The sequence below is a fragment of the Schistocerca serialis genome, chromosome 2, assembly GCF_023864345.2.
Source record: "Schistocerca serialis cubense isolate TAMUIC-IGC-003099 chromosome 2, iqSchSeri2.2, whole genome shotgun sequence".
Taxonomy (NCBI): Eukaryota; Metazoa; Arthropoda; class Insecta; order Orthoptera; family Acrididae; genus Schistocerca; species Schistocerca serialis.
The window spans coordinates 443,065,883-443,088,956 of NC_064639.1; the positions used below are offsets into that span (position 1 = coordinate 443,065,883).

Here is a 23,074-nt window from a genome sequence, read left to right on the forward strand (position 1 = left end):
TCTCAGACATCTTGAAATGTGATAATGGACAAATAAATGCCTATAAAAGTATCTGGATGCAGCTAAATCATTATAAAATGCTTTCAGTTTCAACAGTTGCACTATTGCAATATGTCCATAGTGAACAAGAATTATGCACTTTTATGTATTAGTCCTAAAATACTTTTGATAATTGATCACATAGGCATGGGATGTTTCTGTGACACTATAAAAATTAAGGCACCATTTTTTGTTAATTTAAAAAAGTTTAAAAGTCTTAGTCGCTTGAACTTAGCATTGATCAGATGAATTATACTAAAAGCCAAATGGGAAAAATGCGAACAACAGAAATGGTGAATATCCAAAAATGTGTCCTGGGCAGAACACAAAGTGAACATCTCTCTCTCTCTCTCTCTATCTATCTATCTATCTATCTATCTATGTCTTTCCCGTGAGTTTCTTCCACGTGCTGGGTTGAAACCAGTTGATGGCTGTGGTGGTTTGCAGGTGGATTCAGCATGGAATTCTGTCATTGATGAGGTGAATAGACTTCCAGCGAAAGTGCAAGCATTCAAGCTACACATGTTCATGAACAACTGGGGACACCACACAGGCTCTAGCAGAGTTTATGATAGTGGAGGTCAGTGTACTGTTGCTAGTATACACCTGAAGATGGCCAAGAAGACTCTGTACCAGAATATTGTGGCAGCAAGTTACTGACATGTGGCAGTTCACCCAAAATTTTATGGAACGGTTATATATATATATGTTTATACATGCTGTTCGCTATATGTTTGATATGAGTGGTACCATTCAAATGGGTCTATAGTCATTTGGGAGTTTTTATCACCTTTTTTCATACATAGGAAACATAACTGCGAGGTTAAGACATTTTGGAAAATTTCCTTTATCTAGTATTCTGTTTGACAGTGAGAGGAGTGGTATTTTGATTTCCTTTGCTATACACTTTATGATGGAAAAATTGTATTCTGTTTTGGGATATTTTTGATTTGTTTACCCATTTGTAGATGATATTTAAAGTGATTAGGGTCTAAGTAAATTCCTAACTTCCTAACTGTTTTGCAAGAGTGAGCAGGGCTTTTGCATCTAAGGTAGAATCACAGAGTGGGGTGGTGCTGCTGGCACTATTTACAAAACAGTTAATAGGGATGCTGTTTTCTGTATTGAAATTATTAATTTCCCTTTTAATAACATTCTAAGCTGCTTTACATTTATGTTGAAAAATTTAAAATACACTTATCAATTGCACTGCACTACGCAATTATGATTTGGGATCTGTAGAGTTTCTCATATTTATATACTTTTCCTTGTCCCTGTCACTTCTATGAGATTTATCTTTCAGAATGTTTAGTACAAGGGTGGTTTGAAAAGTTCTTGGAATCACCATGAGAGGTGAGCACTACCACAATGAGTTTTTCACATCATACTCATTGGACTGTTGCCACATCAGTGCTCTTGGAAGAGAGCTGTAGTGGTCACATGGCTCTGTTGTTGTTCCCATGTAGTGATTTGCAAAGATGGAAAAACATCAAGATTTGAGCAGTGATAAAGTATTTCGTAAAGACAGGTATGAAAGCAAAGGACATTCATCATGCCGATTTCCAGAATACATTGGGGGACTCTACTCCTTCATATTCAACTGTTGCCAAGTGGACAAATGAATTTAAATTTGATCGGGAGAGCTTAGATGATGATTTGTGCAGTGGTTGGTCAAGATGTGTCACTACTCCAGAAATAATTGCAAAAGTGCACAAAATGATCATGGAGGATTGCTGATTGAAAGTGTGTGAAATTACTCATGGTTTCCATATGTCATCTGAAAGGGTATATCACATTTTAACTGAAGAATTAGAAATGAAAAAATTATCTTCAAGATGGGTGCCATGGCTCTTGATGCTGGATCAAAAACACATGAGAATGGACATATTGGAACAATGTTTGGCCCGTTTTAGGAGAAACAAACAAGATTTTTTGTGCCAGTTTGTAACACAGATGAAACCTGGGTGCACTGCTATGCCCCAGACAGTCGAAGCAGTGGAAACTTGCTGATTCTCTGCCACCGAAGAAAGCAAAGACAGTTCCTTCAGTGGGAAAGGTCATGGCATCAGTGTTCTGGGATGTGAAGGGGATTCTGTTTGTAGATTATCTCCCCACTGGGCAAAAATTACTGGAGAATACTATGCTAACCTCCAGGACAAATTGCAACTAAAGATATGTGAAAAAAGGTTAGGTTTAGCAAGGAAGAAAGTCATCTTTCATCAAGACAATGCACACCCGTATACATGTGCCATCACCATGGGAAAATTACATGAAATAAGGTATGAATTGTTGCCACACCCACCTTATTCACCTGATATGGCTCTGTCAGACTTCCATCTCTTCCCAAATATGAAAATTTTTCTTGGTGGATGAATATTCACTTCAAACAAAGAATTAATAGCCGAAGTTGACAAATATTTTGCAGGCCTGGAGGAAACTCATTTTCGAGATGGGATCAAGGCGCTGGAACATCACTGGACCAAGCGCACTAATCTACAAGGAGACTACATTGAAAAATTAAAAAAGTTTCAGTGATGTAAGTACTTTTTTTCTATTCCATTCCAAGAACTTTTCAAACCACCCTCATATTTTCCTGAGCTTATTAAGTTGCAGAATGTACCACTAGTTGGTACACTGCTGCTTCTGTGTAACATTACTACATTATCATTTGGTTAAAATGGGCCACATCTTCTCTATCATATGCCTAATATGTGTGAGGAACATGGAAAAGCATTTTATCAATTGCTTTATTATTATCCATCTAATAAAACCAACTGGTTTATCATCAACTCCGGACCTTGCCATGGTGGGGTGGCTTGTGTGCCCCAATGGTACAATTAGTCATACAGTAGGTGCAACCACAATGGAGTGTAACTGTTGAGAGGCCATACAAAAGTGTTATTCCTAAGGAGGGGCAACAGCCTTTTCAGTAGTTGCACAGGTAACAGTCTGTATGATTGACTGAACTGGTTTTATAATGTTAAACAACATGGCCTTGCTGTGCTGGTATTTTGAACAGCTGAAAGCAAGGGAAAACTACAGCCATTATTTTTCCCAAGCACCTGCATGTCTATTTTGTAGTTAATTGATCATGGCATCTCTTGGATGGTAAAATAATCCTCCATTCTGGTCTCTGGGCAGGGACTACTCAAGAGAAAGTTATCATTAGGAAATCTACATGCCGGACCGAGACTCAAACTCGCGATCTTTGCCATTCACCAGCAAGTGCTTTACCAACTGATCTACCCCAGCACAACCCACAACCTGTTCTCACAGCTTTACTTCTGCCAGTATCTTATCTCCTACCTTCCAGACTTCTCAGGAGCTCTCCTGCAAAACATGCAGAACTAGGACTCCTGAAAGAACAGATACAGACTCTCTCCTGTGAACCTTGCAAGACTAGCACTCCTGGAAGAAAGGATATTGTGATGGCACAGCTTAGCCACAGTTGGTCCAGGAAGTTCCGTATCAGCGTACACTCTGCAGCAGTGTGAAAATTTCATTCTGGAAACATCTCCAGGCTGTCGCTAAGCCATGTCTCCACAGTATCCTTTCTTCCAGGAGTGCTAGTCTTGCAAGGTTTGCAGGAGAGCTTCTGTGACATTTGGAAGGTAAGAGATGAGGTACTGGTGGAAGTAAAGCTGTGAGGATGGGGCATGAGCCGTGCTGGGAAGGTTCTGTCAGAAAAGCATTTGCCTGCGAAAGGTAAAGGTCCCGAGTTCAAGTCTCGGTCCAGCACACAGTTTTAATTTGCCAAGAAGTTTCATATCAGTGCAGACTTCGCTGCGGAGTGAAATTTCATTTTGGGAATCTATGGGTTGGAGTGTGAAATGTTTGATCCCTCAACAGGGCAGGTATGTTAGAAAATTTCAAAAGGGAAATGTGTAGATTGAAGTTAGGTATTGTGGGGATTAGTGAAGTTCTGCGGGTGGACGAACAAGACTTCTGGTCAGGTGAATACTGCATTATAAATACAAAATCAAATAAGAGTAATGCTGGAATAGATCTAACAATGAATAAGAAACAGGAAGGTGGGTAGCCTACTATGAACAGTATAGTGAACCCATTATCATAGCAAACATAGACATGAAGCCAGCAGTCACCACAGCAATGCAGGTTTATACCAATGAGCTCTGCAGGTGATGAAGAGACTGAAAAAAGTATGAGAGATAAAAGAAATTATTCTGATAGGGAAATTTTAATTGTGATGGGGGACTGGAACTCAATAACAGAAAAAGGAAGAAAAGGAAAGAATAGTAGGTGGATATGAAATGAAAGAAGCTGCCTGGTATAATTCTGCACAGAGCATAATACACTGAAGCACCAAACAAACCAGTATAGGCATGCATATTCAAATACAGAAATATGTAAACAGGCAGAATGCAGTGCTGCAGTCGGCAGTGCCTATATAAGACAACAAGTGTCTGGCGCAATTGTTAGATTGGTTACTGCTGCTACAATAGCAGATTTAAGTGAGTTTGAACGTGGTGTTACAGTCAGCACGTGAGTGATAGAACACAGCATCAAAATGGTTCAAATGGCTCTGAGCACTATGGGACTCAGCTTCTGAGGTCATCAGTCCCCTAGAACTTAGAACTACTTATACCTAACTAATCTAAGGACATCACACACATCCATGCCCGAGGCAGGATTCGAACCCGCGACCGTAGCAGTCTCGCGGTTCCAAACTGCAACGCCCAGAACCGCGTGGCCACTTCGGCCAGCTGACACAGCATCTCCAAGGTAGCAATGAAGTGGGGATTTTCCTGTACGACCATTTCATGAGTGTATCATGAATACCAGGAATCCGGTAAGAATCAAATCCCTGACATCACTGTGGCCAGAAAAAGATCCTGCAAGAACAGGACCAACAATGACTGAAAAGAATTGTTCAACGTGACAGAAGTGCAACCCTTCTGCAAATGGCTACAGATTTCGATGCTGGGTCATCAATAATATACAAATGCTGCAAATGAAGAAGACACAAGGGAACAAAAATGTTTAAAAAATGAGATTGACAGCAAATGCAAAATGGCTAAGCAGGAATGGCTAGAGGATAAATTTAAGGATACAAAAACAAAAATAACTGGGGAACAGATAGATACCACCTACAGGAAAATTAAAGAGATGATGGAGAGTTGAAAAGCAGCTGTATGAATATCAAGATCTCATCTGGGAAGCCAGTGCTAGGCAAAGAAGGGAAAGCTGAAAAGTGGAAGGAGTATATAGAAGGGCTATACAAGCAAAATGTACTTGAAGGCAATATTATAGAAAGAGAAGGGGATGTAGATGAAGGTGAGATAGCAGATATGATACTGCATGAAGAATTTCACAGTGCACTGAAAGACCTAAGTTGAGACAAGGCCCCTGGAGTAGACGATATTCCCTCAGAACTACTGATATCCTCGGGAGAGCCAGCCATAACGAAACTATTCCACTGGTATCCAAGATGTATGAGACAGCTGAAATGCCCTTCAATTTCAAGAAGAATGTAATAATTCCAGTTCCAAAGAAAGCAGGAGCTGGCAGGTGTGAACAATATGGAACTATCAGTTTAATAAATCATGGTTGCAAAATACTAACATGAATAATTTACAAAACAATGGAAAACCATTACAAGCTGACCTCAGGGAAGAGCAGTTTGGATTCCTGAAAAATGTAGGAGCATCCAAGGTAATAATGACCACATAAGTTCTCTTATATGATCTGTTATGGAAAGGTAAATCTACATTTACAGCTTTTGCAGTCTTGGAGAAAGCTTCTGACTGTCAAATGGAATACATTCTTTGAAATTCTGAAGGTAGCATGGGTAAAATATAGGGAGCAAAAGGTTGTATACAACTTGTACAGAAACAAGTGAGTAGTTATAAGAGTCAACGGGCATGAAAGGGAAGCACTGGTAGAGAAGGGATGCAGGAGAAGGAATAAAAACTTTGAGGATTGCTGATGACACTGTAATTCTGTCAGCGACAGCAAAGGACTTGGAAGAACAGTTGAACAGAATGGACAGCGTCTTGAAAGGAAGATAAAAGATGAAGAACAACAAAAGCAAAACAAGAGTAATGAAATTCTGTCCAATTAAATCAGGCAATGCTGACAGAATTACTTTAGGAAACGGGACAATAAAAGCAGTAGATGAGTTTTGCTATTTAGGCAGTAAAATATGTGATGGTGGCTGAAGTAGAGAGGATATAAAATGTAGACTGACAATGGAAAGAAAAATGTTTCTAAAGAAAAGAAATTTGTTAATGTTCAATATAGATTTAAGTGATACGAAATCTTTTCTGAAGGTATTTGTCTGGAGTGTATCTTTAAATGGGAGTAAAACACGGACAATAAACAGTTCAGACATGAAGAGAATAGAAACTGCTGTAATGTGGTGCTGCAGAAGAATGCTGAAGATTAGATGGGTAGATCATGTAGCCAATGAGGAGGTAGTGAACATCATTGGCGAGAAAAGGAATTTTTGGCATAACTTGACTAAAGAAGGAATCAATTGATAGGACTCATTCTGAGATATCAAGGTATCAGCAATTTAGTACTTGAGGGAAGTGTGTGGGTGGGTGGGTGTGTTGGTGGGTGGGTGTGGGTGTGTGTGTCCGTCACTAGCTTCGCACAGAATTCTATATATGGCTTGTCTTTTCTGTGGTATAAGGAGCCGAATTTTCCATTTTAAGCCATAGTCCTGCATGATCTGATACTACTACAGGCCGATCCACGAATGATGGCGGTTCGCACATGTTGAGGCACAGATAAGGATAGTATTGCTGACAATTCCAAGTGACAGCTGCAGTATGTGCATTCGCATGCTTTCCGCTTGAAGAAAGCATATATCCTGCAAATTATATCTCTCACTTGCTTCTGGAATGTATCACTTACCACTAACATCAGCCATGACAGCTCATGACAAATGGAATAAAAATTCAGGAAACAGCTCACTATCATAACGTTTAATGCTTGCATTAGCTATGGCATTCACAGCAGAGCGCTCCGAATATTACTGATCGCTCACTGGCTGTCAGAGTATGCATGAAGTAGTTGCGCAAAACTAGCCTAAACTCAACTGCTATTGTTTGTGACTCCAACTATAATTCTGTAGCACCCACCACATTCAAGAGTGTCTCTGTGTACATTACTAATTATGTTATCACAACACGCATATAGTCTATGGGCTTTTTATTCAGACAGTAGTAGTTCACTGGCTTCAGGGAATTAACCATTTGACTCACATTTTTCCTTTGCCATTTTTTTACGTGTTAATGTCATCTACAATTATAATTTTATGCTGTTTATGTTTGGACAGCTGCAGTATTAAAGAATTAATTTTTTTCTATAAATACTATCTCATTAGTTAGGAGTTTAATAATGTGAGGCAATAATGAATTTTTGTTCGTGCATTATCACACCAGCTGCCTCAAACATATCTTCGAGACGTATTCTACTAAGGTCTATGACTGAGTAATGTTAATCAAGATTGCTTTTAATATAGACTGAGAGCATGTGAAATGCTTGTAGTATCTGATAACTAGAAGGTACCCAAAAGAAGAATACTAGTTTGTTTCAAACTGTTCTCTTAGTCCTGAAATAGTTACATATGCAGATTATATTTTGTTGTTTGCAAATATAAAGTTTATTATGACTTAGAGAACTGCTGCAGCAGTGTTATGAATGAAATAGTGGAGTATTTTATTGAAGGACCTCTTAGTTTATGCACCAACAAAATGTCAGTCACGGAATTTGATGGGAAGAGGCAAAATGACACTGTGGTAGAAGTTCAATTACACAACAAAATAGTAAGAAAAGTAACTGACTAGGTACAATGACCCAAGGTAAGTTACCTTACCCAGTACCCACTCAGTTCCTTTTCTTACTATTTTGTTGCATAAGTAAAATCCTACCCCAGAGTCATTTTGCCTCTTCCTGTCACATTCAATGACTGACACTTTGTTGGCACATAAACTAAGAGGGCTTTCATTAAAATACAAGGTACTGATGTTGCACAGCATCTGTGGCACCAGAAGTAAATGAACTTTAATCTACAGCAACATAATACAATAACCAGAAAGAAATACCATACTAACAAGACAGGACTGTGTGGATGCAGCAATCAAAGTAGGAAATTTATTGCCTTGTGCAGTCGTAAGCCTTCCAGTCCCAAAGTTGAAAGTTTACCTTAGAAAGCTACTTACCAGTAACCATTTTGTTCTTTGGAAAAGTACCATTATTTGACACAGAATAAAACACTCATGTAAGTAAAAATATGTTCTGGTGAATACTAAGTAAGATGCCTCTTTTTTGTTTGTACTATGTCCCACAGAATATTAAGTAATTTCTATGTCATACTATTGGAATATATTGCACCTCTATAGAATAAATGAACAGGGAGATAATATTTATGTACACTGAAAAGCAATCATAAGCTCGTGATGCAATTAGAAAAATGAATTTGTAATGTTGATATGCAGCTTTTGAAAGCACGCAAAATCTTTTGATGTCAAACAACTTATTATTATTTTCATTATTATTATTATTATTATTATTATTATTAGTTTCATATGAACCATTGTATTCTGAAATTCACTTCAGTCACCTTTGTTATAAAATGAGAATAGGGTAAGAAAACCTGCACGCCAGTGTATGAAATGAGCAATGTGGCAACAAAACTGTGTTTCCAAGTAAGTGAAAGTGTTTGTGCTGGGACAGCTGACTGCTGATGAGACTTAACTGAAAAAAGAAGAAAAACACACTTTAATAAATACCAATGACAACACAGTTTTAGGATGCATTTTCCTGTATACATTGTAAGAATATAATAAAATTCAGAGTTTGTGTACTCAATAGTACTCACAAATATTCATTCAAAATGTACTTTGAATCTGTCCTCAATCTAGGTTTCCTTATGAATATATTAATAATAAACAAATCTTATTGGCTTCAAAAGTATTAAATTATTTTTATTTCATTAGGAATTTCACAAGTTAAAATCAAAACTTACAATTCTTTAGCTTCTTCTCCTCCAATTTAGTCTTTGATAATGAGCGGCTCCACAGTAACTTTTTGATGTTCAAATTACAGGTTTTTGGCCAATCAGGATAGCAGAATATTGGCATAGTTGCCAAGCATACATATGGAAACATTCCTGGGAAAGAAAAATATATTGGATGTAAGCACTGTGATAAAAAGGTACACTAAAGTCACATAGCATTAAAAGTCCAGTCATATACACATGCCAAATCCTACTTTGATACTGGATCAAAGATTTTCTAGTTAACGACTTAACAATTTCTTGAACCTAGAGAAATACTGGAGCCAAAAAGTAGTGCCTCCATGTGACATAACAATACATAGTATAGAGGATGTTGTTTACCCTTTTAGTAAATATGAGATACTGTGAAAATTTTTCATCATTCAACTTTTTTTTAAACTTCGTGAAATAATTTCCATTGCATTCAGCTCATTTCACAATCTTTCAAAACAGTCACCAAAAGAATTTCCCTGACAGCTGAGCATATTCAACATCTCAAACCTGTCAGTACTTTTCATTTTGCAAAAATCCTTAAAACTGAATAATCACTTGTGGAAACAAGGTAAAATCACATAGCAGAAGATTAGAGCAGTAGAATTTTTCACTAACATGTTGAAGTAGTGTGATATGAAAGAGCATTGAAACTCATAACAATAACTGGCAGAAGTCGACCTGAATGGAGTGCAGGATCACAAATGTCATTGCAGCTGAGGAAACTTGCAACACAATGGAGGAATTACAGGAAGCGAATTAAATTTAGCTTACGACTCAACAACATAATACCAGAGCATAATAAAATGTACAGAGCACTGAAACAAAATGTTTGTTTAGATTTCTCATAGAGTAACCATTTTTAACTAGATTTTGCCTCAGTTTTCCCAAATTATTCCAAGCAAATGCTGCGATGGCTTCTGTAAATGGGTTGTGACTGATATCTTCCCTGTTCTCTTTCCTGTTACTAAACAGACGTAAAATGAAGTAAATTCTAAAACTATATGTGTATGATCATCATCATCAGTGTTTTTGCTGTTGTTTTCATTTTATTTCATTTAAGAAGTTTTACACATTCCATGTAATTATCAATGGCCCCAAACTACTTACATAGTGCCAATGAATAAATTAAATAAATCCATATCCAAAAGTTGGTATTTGATGTTCTCTTTATGTATGTAATCTGTTGCAATCTACCAGGTTTTGTGTAATAGAGGAACACATTTGTGACATGTGGCTGAAAAATGGCATTCCCAATTGTATCTATTCAAACCCCACACACAGTGAGCAACTTTTGAAATTAATAGATAGGTCTAAGAATAACTAGTATTTATTGTGCACAGTTACGGTCCTCAACAGTCCTTGTTTCCTTATAATGTTCAGACAAGGACTGCCCTGTCAAAATACAGTTCCAAAAACATATGAAGAAAAGTGTATACCTTTGGGCTGTGAAAATTCCCTTGTGCAATATTTAACATCCACAATACACAAAATTTAGGCAGGGATCCCCCACTACATGGTGTAGCCATAAGGCTTGAATTAGCACAGAAAATCCCAACACTGCCTTGTTTACATATTCTTGAGACTGTAACATTCTTAAAAAACCACATAGTCCCAAATGAATGCAGACTAAAGAAAAACAGTAAAATTCACAAACACTGCACTAAAATAACTTCAAACCAGCATTTGCTACATGCTAATACACATCTTGGTAAAAGGAGAGCTATCCACATGGGCTTTTAGCTGTTCAGTAAGTTCCCCGTGAGTATAAAGCGTACTGAAGACGATATGCAATTTAGTAAAGCCATGACATGCACTCCGCTGCTCAACCCACTGAGGCTCACTTTGTTACCGTCACTCGCACACGCCAATGCCACTAGCCCAATGCCATGCCTGGATGTAGGAATGGAGGAAGAGACAAGAGTGATGCTGCTGTTGAGCTCCTGCTAAAGGCAGTCGGGAGCAACGGTTGCGGCAACAAGAAGAAGAAGTGAAAGCCTGTGGCACAATTACAGTGCTATAAATGTCAAAAGTTGGGACACATAGACAGGGAATGCGACGGCGCGGTTGTGTGTGTTAAGTATGGGAAACCACACGACACACGAAACTGAAACAAACCAAGAGGTATTGCAGCAACGTGCGTAAATTGCGGCGGCTCGCACGCCACAAATGCGCGCAGCTGCGGCTATCTGAAGACATAGAAGCAGCGGAAAGGGGCCACCACACACGAAGAAGTAGAAAAAGTGGACACCCCGCCCTCCTACTCTAGTAGGGGAAGCGGGCTGCGCCACAAAGACGATGTGGACGCTTTCCGCCAAGCACTGCAGGAAGCCAACGAGGACACAATCACCGCACTAAAATCCACCATGGCAGAGGAGAGTGCGGCCCTGAGAGCGGAACTAGACGAGACGTGTTGGGAGATGACACAACTAAGGGTTGCCCTATACCTCGCGTCTCGCACGACACTGGATGCGGTGCCGACCCCCACCAGTACAGGGTAGTCGCGGCAACACAAACAACCACCTCTCTGGCTACGCGGCAACGCAGGTTGCTAGGGAGGTGGTCATGGAGTTGGGGACAACCACTGACAACAAGGAGACAGCCCCCTCAGAAGCAGCCATCACTCCTGTCTCTGGGGAAATGCAGACGACAAAGGAGACGCCCGTGAAAACCGAGGGAGAAGAAGAAGAAGATGAGCCATTCGAGTGCCTCCCCCTCCCCAACAAGAACTGTGTGAGGAAGGTGCTCACCAAGATCACAGATTCCCTGCACGACAGCAGCTACCCCCATCCGTTCCACTGGGTGTGCGAACCCTTAAACCAGAAGATCAATGGGAGGGAACTCGTCTGGCGTGCAGACCTGGAGCTGATAAATGGGCATCCGATCTTCACCAACGAGGACTGGCGGTACATGACGGACCAAGCCGTCCTGTACATCGAGCAACAGACGCCACCTGTGGACATCTTCCGCCTGAAGAAGATCGAGTGCAGGCAGCTCGGAAGTAACAAGAAGAAGAAGAAGAAGAAGAAGAATAAGAAGCCGCTGGAGGCATCTGGCAGACAGTTCTTTCTTTTACAGAAACCAGAGGCCAATTCAAAACCTGAGGAAAAACATCCCTAACAGCGAGGAATTGAGGAGGAATAGCTTAGTCAAGCTTAAATTCCTACACCTCGGGCCAAGGCAGGCCCATCAATATAGCGACAGCGACAGAGTAAAGTCATGAACTGTTAAATGCTGCATCACGGTTTTTGGTCTATAAAAGATAACCTGGGATAGTAATTGTGCTGGTTATGATCAAGTGCAACATATAAGCAACTCAGTGAAACAAATCTTATACAAATCTGTTGCAATTCACTGTAGGCCATCATCTACCCAACGTAAATATAAACATTGATCACTTTGAGCAAATAAATAAATAAAGTTACATAATTAATTTTTGTTTGTTTGAAGGCACTTGTCTGTAATCCTGGTTTTCACTGAAATTCCTATGCCACAGTATCACGGCATGTGTCTGGAGGTGCCAAAACAAACTGGCACAGCTCATTGATAAAGTGGAGTATCTCACAGAAATTTGTTTCTTTGAATCAGTCATTTGATCACACCAGCAATGAAAATATATAATGAGATATTGGACAATACAAGATTAAGAATAAATTTACAATATGAAATAATAATCAGTCTTGACTGCAAATTTTTACTAAAAATTAAAACTCACATGTCAGCAGTAACCAGTTTCGATCATATCTAGATCATCATTACACCATGTCTTTGGATTTAAAAAAAAAATGTAATTCTCCTTCGAGAGTAACAGGTGCAAAATTATACTATCCACCTGCATAAATGGATACATAATCATAATTAAATTGAAAAGTTTTTATATAATTAGGTGGTGAGCAGAGACAATGATTGGAGCACTGGCAACTGTCAGAAGACTCCTCTGGAAACTGCTAAATAGCGTCAAAATGCTCCAGAATTACAAAGGGTAAGCTCAACCCATCACCCACTGCATGATCTCAACAGGAGCCCATATAACTTCATATACAATGTTAACGTATGCAACAACTTAAAATATCAGTATAGATACAAATAAAATATGATATGAAACATTACACAAATTAAGTAGGCTGTAGTAGTAATTACTTTACATTTGCAGAAGATAATTACAAATGTGCATGAGTAATCTATAAAATTCATTGTAAGAAGGCTAAACTGCCATCTATGGGCACTGCGCAAAGGTTCAGACTAAGGTGTTGAAGCAAAGATAAGCACTGAGATGCCAGCCATTGCCATGGAGAAGGCAATGTGGAACCTCTCGATGAACAGTGTCAGTGGCGTGGAATATAGCATGCCAGAAATGTAATGGCAGAAGCATGCCATCACTCACTACAGAGACAGGGTGCTGTTACATCTCTGGCATGCCATATTCCTTGCTACTGACACTACTCATCACGAGATTTCACGTTACCTGCTCCACAGCAATGGCTGGCATCTCTATACTTATCTTTACTTCAACAGTGCAGTTTGAACGTTCACCCAGTGTCCGTAAATGGTAGTTTAGTGTTCTTACAACTAACTTTATTGGTTGTTCATGCACATTTGTAATTAACTTTTGTAGATATCAAGTAATCCTACTATGGCCAACTTATATTAATGTAATATGGTGGCAGGGGTAAAATACAGGGAGCGAAAGGCTATTTACAATTTGTACAGAAACCAGATGGCAGTTATAAGAGTCGAGGGGCATGAAAGGAAGGCAGTGGTTGTGAAGGGAGTGAGACAGGGTTGTAGCCTCTCCCCAATGTTATTCAATCTGTATATTGAGCAAGCAGTGAAGGAAGCAAAAGAAAAATTCGGAGTAGGTATTAAAATCCATGGAGAAGAAATACAAACTTTGAGGTTCGCCGATGACATTGTAATTCTGTCAGAGACAGCAAAGGACTTGGAAGAACAGTTGAACAGAATGGACAGTGTCTTGAAAGGAGGATATAAGATGAACATCAATAAAAGCAAAACGAGGATAATGGAATGTAGTCGAATTAAGTCGGGTGATGCTGAGGGAATTAGATTAGGATATGAGACACAAAGTAGTAAAGGAGTTTTGCTATTTGGGGAGCAAAATAACTGATGATGGTCAAAGTAGAGAAGATATAAAATGTAGACTGGCAATGGCAAGGAAAGCGTTTCTGAAGAAGAAAAATTTGTTAACATCGAGTATAGATTTAAGCGTCAGGAAGTCGTTTCTGAAAGTATTTGTATGGAGTGTAGCCATGTATGGAAGTGAAACATGGACAATAAATAGTTTGGACAGGAAGAGAATAGAAGCTTTCGAAATGTGGTGCTACAGAAGAATGCTGAACATTAGATGGGTAGATCACATAACTAATGAGGAGGTATTGAATAGAATTGGGGAGAAGAAGAGTTTATGGCACAACTTGACTAGAAGAAGGGACCGGTTGGTAGGACATGTTCTGAGGCATCAAGGGATCACAAATGTAGCATTGGAGGGCAGTGTGGAGGGTAAAAATCATAGAGGGAGACCAAGAGATGAATACACTAAGCAGATTCAGAAGGATGTAGGTTGCAGTAGGTACTGGGAGATGAAGAAACTTGCACAGGATAGGGTAGCATGGAGAGCTGCATCAAACCAGTCTCAGGACTGAAGACCACAACAACAACAATTAATGTAACATTTCATACCAACAATGTAGGAAAAGATAGGTTACTACTTACTGTAAACACCTAATTGCAGACAGGCACAACTTTCGGCTGCAGCCTTTGACAGAAAATGGGAAAAACAGAAACACACAAAATTCATTCACACAAGCCCGCACACCTCACACACACATGACCGTCAACTCCAGAAGCTCTGGCCAGAATGCCAAGACTGAGCCTGAGCTGCCAGCATTGGCAGTTATGTGTGTGTGTGAATGAATTGTGTGCGTTTCTGTTTTCCTCTTCTTCTGATGAAACATGCAGCCAAAAGCTTTACGTGTAAGTGTCTATTAATTGTAGCTGTCCTGCAACTTAAAATGTAATCCTATGGCAAGCAGCACTCTATCTTTTCCTACAGTGTTGATATTCCTAACTGCAGTTTCCATTGTTTAATGTTTCATATTGTATTTTATTCATATCTAGATTGATATTTACAGTCCTCACATACATTATCATCATACATCAAGCCCTATTGGCTCGTGATGAGGTTGTGTGCAGCAGGAGAGGGGCAGAGCTTTCCCTTTATAGCATTTTGACACTATTTAGCAGTTGTAAGAGATTTCTTCTGACTCTTCTTAGTGCTTCACTCATCATATCTGCTAACTGCCTAATGGTATAAACACCTTTCTATTTTATTATCATCATGTATCCATATTTTATTTACACAATAAAATGGATCGTATAATTTTGGTACCTGCTATCCTGTAAGGAGAACTTTATACATTCTTTTTCTTTTCTTTTTTGTTTCATGCCAGAGACGTGGTCTGATGCTGGTATAGATATGACTGAAACCGGTTGCCACTGACATACAATTTTCAATTTTTAGTAAAAATTTGGGATCAAGACTGATTATTATTTCAAATTATCTAATCAGATTGTTACTTTCCAGTAACATTTTCAAATTTGCAATACTCAGCCATAAACATCAGTACTTTGGACTTCTTGTCAGTACCACAATACACATTTTAAATACATGAATAGTTTTCAATGGAATACAGTTAGAATTGAAATTTGATATCCAATACAATACAATGGAAAGATGGTACTACCTCTTGTTGTTGTTGTTGTCTTCAGTCCAAAGACTGGTTTGATGCAGCTCTCCATGCTATTCTATCCCATGGAAGCCTCTTCATCTCTGAATAACTACTGCAACCTATACATCCTTCTGAATCTCCTTACTGTATTCAACTCTTAGTGTCCCTCTACTATTTTTACCTTTCACACTTCCCTCCAATACAAAATTGGTGATCCTTTGATGTCTCAGAATGTGTCCTACCAATTAATCCCTCCTTTGGGTCAAGTTGTGTCACAGATTTCTTGTTTCCGCAATTCTATTCAGTACCCCCTCATTAGTTACACGATCAACCCAACTAATCTTCATCATTTTGAAAGTTTCTATTCTATTTTTGTCTAAACTGTGTATCACCCATGTTTCACTTCCATACAAGGCAATACTCCATACAAATACCTCCAGAAACGACTTCCTGACACTTAAATTTCTCTTCTTCAGAGATGCTTTTCTTGTCCTTGCCAGTCTGCATTTTATATCATCCCCACTTTGGCCATCATCAGTTATTTTGCATCCCAAACAGCAAAAATCACCTACTACTTTTAGTGTCTCCTTTTCTAATGTAATTCGTTTGGCATTCTCTGATTTAATTTGCCACTAGCCTTGTTTTGCTGTTGTTTATATTCATCTGATACCCTCCTTTCAAGACACTATCCATTCCGTTCAACTGCTCTTCCTAGTCCTTTGCTCTCTCTGACAGAGTTACAATGTCATCAGCAAACCTCAAAGTTTTTATTTCTTCTCTGTGAATTTCAAACCCTACTCTCAATTTTTCTTTGGTTTCCTTTACTAGTTGTTCATTGTACAGACTGAATAACACTGAAGATGGGCTACAACCTTGCCTCACTCTCTTCTCAACCATTGCTTCCGTACCATGTCCCTCAGCTCTTATAAATGCTGTCTGGCTTCGTTCCCTGTATTTTACCCCTGCTACCTTCAGAATGTCAAAGAGAGTATTCCAGTCAATATTTCCGAAAGCTTTATCTAAGTCTACAAAAGCTATAAGAGTAAGTTTATCTTTCCTTAACAAATCTTATGAGTCGTAGAGTCAGTATTGCCTTACGTGTTCCTACATTTCTCCAGAATCCAAACTGATCTTCGCCAAGGCCAGCTTCTACCAGTTTTTCTATTCTTCTGTAAAGAATTCATGTTAGTATTTTGCAACCTTGACTTAGTAAACTGATAGTTCAGTAATTTTAAAATTTCAGCAACTCCTTTCTATGGAATTGGAATTACTACCTTCTTCTTGAAGTCCTGTCACATAAATCTCGCACACCAGATGGAAGAGTTTTGTCATGCTGGCTCTCCCAAAGCTATCAGTAGTTCTAATGGAATATTGTCTATCCCTGGGGTCTTGTTTCAACTTAGATCCTTCAGAGCTCTGTTAAATTCTTCTCGTAGTATCGTATCTTCTGTCTTCTCTTCATCAACATTGACTTCCCTTTCTATAATGTTGCCTTCAAGTTCATCTCCCTTTTATAGACCTTCTATATAACTCCTTCCATCCTTTTAGCTTTCCCTTCTTTGCTTAGGACTGGTTTTCCATCTGAGCCATTGGTATTCATAGAGCTGCATCACTTTTCCCCAAAGACTTCTTTAATTTTCCTGTAGGCAATATGCACCTTTCCCCTAGTCAAATTCACTTCTAAATCTTTTCGTCAGTCCTCTAGCCATTCCTCCATAGCCATTTTGCAGTTCCTGTTTTTTCTGAATGTTTGTATTCCCTTTTGCATGCTTCATTTGCTGCATTTTTAAATTTTCTCCATTCATCGATTAATTTAATATGTATTGTGTTATACAAAGATTTCTACTAGGCCTTGTCTTTTTACCATTTGGTCCTCTGCTGCCTTCACTGTTTCACCTCTCAAAGCTACCCATTCATCTTCTACTGTATTCCTTCCCCCCGTTCTAGTCAACCATTCCCTAATGCTCTCTATGAAACTCTCAACAATCTCTGATTCTTTCAAATTATTGAGATCCATCTCCTTAATTTCCTACCTTTTTCCAATTTCTTTAGTTTTAATCTACAGTTCATGGTTAGAGACCACAACTGCCTGTGGTAATGTCTTAGAATTTAAAATCTGGTTCCTAAATCTCTGTCTAGCCAGTGTCTCCTGGTATCTTCCATGCATACAACCTTCTTTTATGATTCTAAGCCAAGGGATCTAACATTCCACGTTCCAATCTGCAGAATGCCAGTTTTGTTTCTCCTGATGAGCATAGCATATCCTCCTGAGTAGTCCCCACCTGGAGATCCAAATGGGGGACTATTTTACTCCTGGAATATTTTATTGAAGAGGATACCATTATCATTTAACTATGAAGTAGAGCTGCATGCCCTTCGGAAATATTATGGCTGTAGTTTCTTATTGCTTTCAGCTGTTTGCAGTACCAGCAGAGCAAGGCCAGTTTAGATGACGTTACAAGGCCAGGTCAGTCAATTATCCACAATGTTGCACCTGCAACTAGTGAAAAGACTGCTGCCCCTCTTCAGGAACCACATGTTTGTTTGGGCTCTTAAGAGATTCCCTCAGTTGTGGTTGCACCTACGGTACGGCTATCTGTATTGCTGAGACACGCAAGCCACCCCACCAATGGCTATGTCTGTGGTTCATTGGGGGGTGGAATTACCTCTTAAGAAATAAGAATCAAGAAATAATAATCAAGCTAATGTTTTACCTCTTAATAAAAATATTTATCAAGCTAAGTACGGAAGCTGTATACTCTTTAATATAATAGAATCAGTGATGCAGCTGATACTCCATAATTGCCACCTGAAGTTATTTTCTATCATCAGTGTTTTTAGTATGTGTGGGTAACTTACTAAACAGCTTCATTCCCAAGTGTATACTTCCTTTCTGGTGTGGACTTGAGTTTGCATGTACTAAATGTAGACTTGAGTTTGCATGTACTAAATGCAGGTTCTTTTGTATTCTTACATTATGAGTGTCATTTCAACAGTCCTGCACACTGCACATGCATGATGGTGGCATGAATAAGTTGAAATTCATGTCAGTTGTTAGTGAGACTTTAGGCATGATGATTGTGTTTGCTGGTTTACAGGGCTTTGTTGTCGGTAATTTAGTTTTAAAATGGAAGCTGGAACTGAGTCAGCTTGGATTACACATAATGACTAGCATTCCTATATTAAAATGGAAGAACCTAACAGAAACTGATAAAGCTTTGAGATAGGTGTGTGGGAATAATGTAGTGGCTAGTAACACATTATCACAGTGGTGTGCTTGTTTCTGTGGTTGGGAAAGCACTGAAGGCAACCCAAGAAATGGAGACTACAGCTCTCAGGTTATTGTTAATGACATTTTGAGACACGATTGACAAAAAATGTGAGGAAATTGTATATGGTGCCAGAACGTTTGTCACTTCACATTACAGAATCATAACTGAAAAGTTGAAAATGGGGAAATCTGCTGCCAGATAGGATCCACATGAGCTGAGTGAAGAGCAGAAAGCAAGTCACAAAAGAATTGGAGAAGGATTGCTTCAGCCTTATCGAATGAAAGGACAACAGTTTCTTAAAAGTACTGTTGCACTTGATGAAATCTGGATATAAGATTCTGAGCAAGACGTGAAGTCTCCATTGCCACAATGGGAAAGTTCCGACTCTTTTCACACCCAAAAAAATTCCTCTGCCAACAGTCAAAGCTGAAACTGATGATGATCTTGTTGTATGACATGAGTGGAGTCATAGCTACAAATAGAGTGCCCCAAGGAATGTCTATAGTAGGCAGATGGTACAAGCTGTTTCTGCAAAATGTTTTGTGCCTGAAAATTTGTCAAAGAAGGCCTAACATGCTCGCAGATGGTGTCCTCGTTTTGCATGATAATGCAAAACTGCACTTTGCCCTACTAGTGAGAGAAAAATGTGACAAAAGGGGATGGCAAATACTTCCTCACCCACCACACAGTCCTGATATGAGACCCCAGACATTGATTTGTTTCCCAAATTGAAGGAGCAACTCCACAGATAACGTTTTGACACAACTGACAATGCTACCAGTTAGGTGACACGAGTAATCAAACAGTTCAACAACAAAGGCATGGTATCTGGAATACAGATGTTGCCAAAATGTTGAGAAGCTGTCATAAGCAAGAACGGAGATTATATTGAAAGTCTGTAAAGATATTTTGTAAAATAAAATATTTTCTTCAATCGTACCTTACAGTGTGCAGAACTTTTGAAATGTCCCTCATATGTTTGTAGATTCAGATTTTTTCCCATCACCACCTTAAATACCTCTCTTAAGAAATTTCTATGTTTCAGCTACATTGGAGCAAGGGGTAACGGTAGTATTTTTAGTTATCTAAAATAGGCATATGAGATTCTCTACTTTTTTGCCAGTTATTTTTCTTAGAGCTCTCTTTCACTTCTTGAAAGTGTTTCACGATTTTGATGAGTTTTCTCAGAAACTGGTTTGCTATGTAAAGTGTTTAGGCAGCACAGGAAGTCTGCTACTGTACAATACTCTACTCTATAAATGGGCAGCACAATTGTGTTTCAGCCCCTCTACCAGCATGCAACAGTATTGTGGTGCAGGGATTTCAATTTTTACCAGGACTGCAGATATGTACCTGCAAAAAATTGTATTACTTCATTTTTTTAGGTGATAAAAAAACATTTATGACTCACTCTCATATGTCTAATAGTACTTTATAGCATCACTGCTGGCACAGCTGAAGTGAGACTAATAGGAGAAGAGAATTTATTGCCAAGTCTGCACATCACAGTCTGTACTAATGAGACCACTATAATAAAGATATCTTTGGCTTGAATCTCATAATGACACATCTTTTACAATGCTCCAATATTGTGCCAACACTTGGGAGAAATCTGCACAGTCCACTACAGCAACTGGGTGAAGTGCATCTCATTCCATCCAAGTATCAAATTTTGTGGCCCAGTGCAGTTCTTTCCAATATGTGCCTTCTGAATAATTGTAGTGCTATGACAGTCTAAATGGATAGGAACTTCATGACATACAAAATAGCATTCAGCCATTTTAAACTCCTTAATTTAAACATACAATGTCATCTGAATAGATGAACAGTATATTGATCTCTCAGAGAATATGTATATAATGTAGTTCATTTTGAAGAGTCATTTTTTATCTGCCTTTCTTGAGGTATTCAGCATTTTGATTTAGTAAAAGTGGAATCAATCCAAACAAAGACTGCTCATAAGATTCATTCTCAATTTAAACTATAGTTTTTCTTGTCAGTGATATCTGAAGTGTAATTTTACATGCCTGTTTGCTAGTATGCCCAAAAGAGGTTGGTTAATTTCAAGGAAGGGACCAAACAGTGAGGTCATCAGTCCCATTGGCTTAGGAAGGGAAGTCGGCTGTGCCCTCTTAAAGAAACCATCTCAGGATTTACCTGAAGCGATTTTAGGGAAATCACGGAAAACCAAAATCAGGATGGCCAGACATGGGTTAGAGCCGTCATCCTCCCAAATGTGAGTCCAGTGTTTTAACCAGAGCTCCACCTCACTCAGCAAATTAAACAGGAAACACTTCCTAATTTTCTGCAAAATTTAATTCAGTTGTCATCCGAAAATGCCTAATAAGCCGAAAGTCAGTTCATGACAAAATAAATATAATTTTGCAGAACATTAGGAAGTGTTTTCTATTTAATGTTGTTATGTTCTGCCAAGCACTGACAGAAAATTCAGTTAATAGTATGATTATCAGTTCAACAACATTTAATGCTAGGGAGAGTAGAATTTGAAAAACAACCCATATTATGCAAACAATTTATATGAACATCCTTTTTAAGAATCTATTACACATAAGTTAATCAGGTAAAACTAGAAATAACTATATTTTCTATTGTTATTTACAATGATGAGCCAAAACATTATAACCATCTGGTTAATAGCATATTGGTCTGTCTTTGGAACACAGTACACTCGTGATTCTATGTGGCCTGGATTTGGCATCACCTTTAGGTATGTGAGAACATGCACAGCTCACATTAATTTCCATAAATTATGGGCAGATGGTCTGTGAGAGTGGAGTTGGGACTTGACAGTGTCACCACTGGGTTCATGCGAAGTTGGTGGCCAAGACATCAGCATTAGTTTATTATTGTGATCCTCAAACCATTGTAAAATGATTTTGGCCTTATGTAGCTGTAAGTTTTCATTCCCATCAAGATGATGTCAAGCATGAAGGAAAGCAAGTGGTCTGCAATTACATTCACGTGCTCCACAGGTATCATGCCCTCAATAACTAGCACGAAACCCATAGAAGACCAGTTGAATGTCCCCTTATAGCATGATACTGCCCCACTGACCTGCCTTTGTGGTGTGGTGCATGTTTCAATCATTCTTTCACCTAGTTAACTAAAGGCCTGCTGTTACAAGAAACATTTCTGCTGATCAGTGGTCCAATCTCAAAGATGTGATGCCCATTGCAATCTTAACTGATGATGTCATCAGGTCAGTATGGGAACATATAGGAGTTGTCTGCTGTGGAGCCCCATGTTTAACAAAGTGTGCTGAACAGTAACTCTGATATACTTGTGCCTGTCCTGGTATTTCACTTTGTTGTCAGATCTGTCACAGTTCGCCACCTGTCGCTTCCACAGTCCAAGATGAGGTGTGAGGTCTAACACCTTCTCTTCTACTCATAGTTTCACCTTCCTTTAAGCACTTTCCAACAGTAGCATGCAAACAGCAACTCAGTTTCACCATTTTTGAAGGCCTGATCTCAAGCACTGGACCATAACAATCTGGCCTTTGTCAAAGTCACACACATTAGTGGATTTCTCAATCTGGAGCCCATATAATCACTAGAATGATAGCTCACGCCTATCTGCTCAGCTTGTGTACTTCCCATACATTGCCTACAATGCCAACAGGCAGCATTCAGTCTAGAGATAGGCAATGCCTTTAATGTTTTGGCTCATCAATGTATACAAAAGACAATAAAATTTTAGATAAAATGAGATTTATTTGTTATTACATTAATTCCATAATGCCTCAAACATTATTAATATTAACTGCAATATTTACCAATACTAAAGATTGTTGAATTCATAAGGTGGAATGTTGTACAGAAGAATATAGCATAAGGTCTTGTTTTGTCAAAGAAGAGCCAAAACCCTATTGTTAGATCAAGGAGAAAGCCACTGACATGTACTATCCAATAATCCACTTGCTCTGGTGTTAGTAACAGCCTGTAACCAATACACAGTATTAGCAAATAATGTACAGTTTC

At 38.8% G+C, this 23,074-nt stretch overlaps 1 protein-coding gene across 3 annotated transcripts in view; it reads right to left on the reverse strand.

Moving 5' to 3' along the window:
* Positions 1-23,074, reverse strand: part of LOC126457321 (vitamin K-dependent gamma-carboxylase) — a 73,326-nt gene that overhangs the window by 16,852 nt on the left and 33,400 nt on the right. For all 3 annotated transcript variants that reach the window (XM_050093513.1, XM_050093514.1, XM_050093515.1), the window contains 3 exons: positions 22,870-23,033; positions 9,035-9,178; positions 8,630-8,763 (listed from right to left, as the gene is read on the reverse strand). In XM_050093513.1, the coding sequence (XP_049949470.1) occupies positions 8,630-8,763; positions 9,035-9,178; positions 22,870-23,033 (442 nt within the window). The remainder of the gene's footprint in view (positions 1-8,629; positions 8,764-9,034; positions 9,179-22,869; positions 23,034-23,074) is intronic.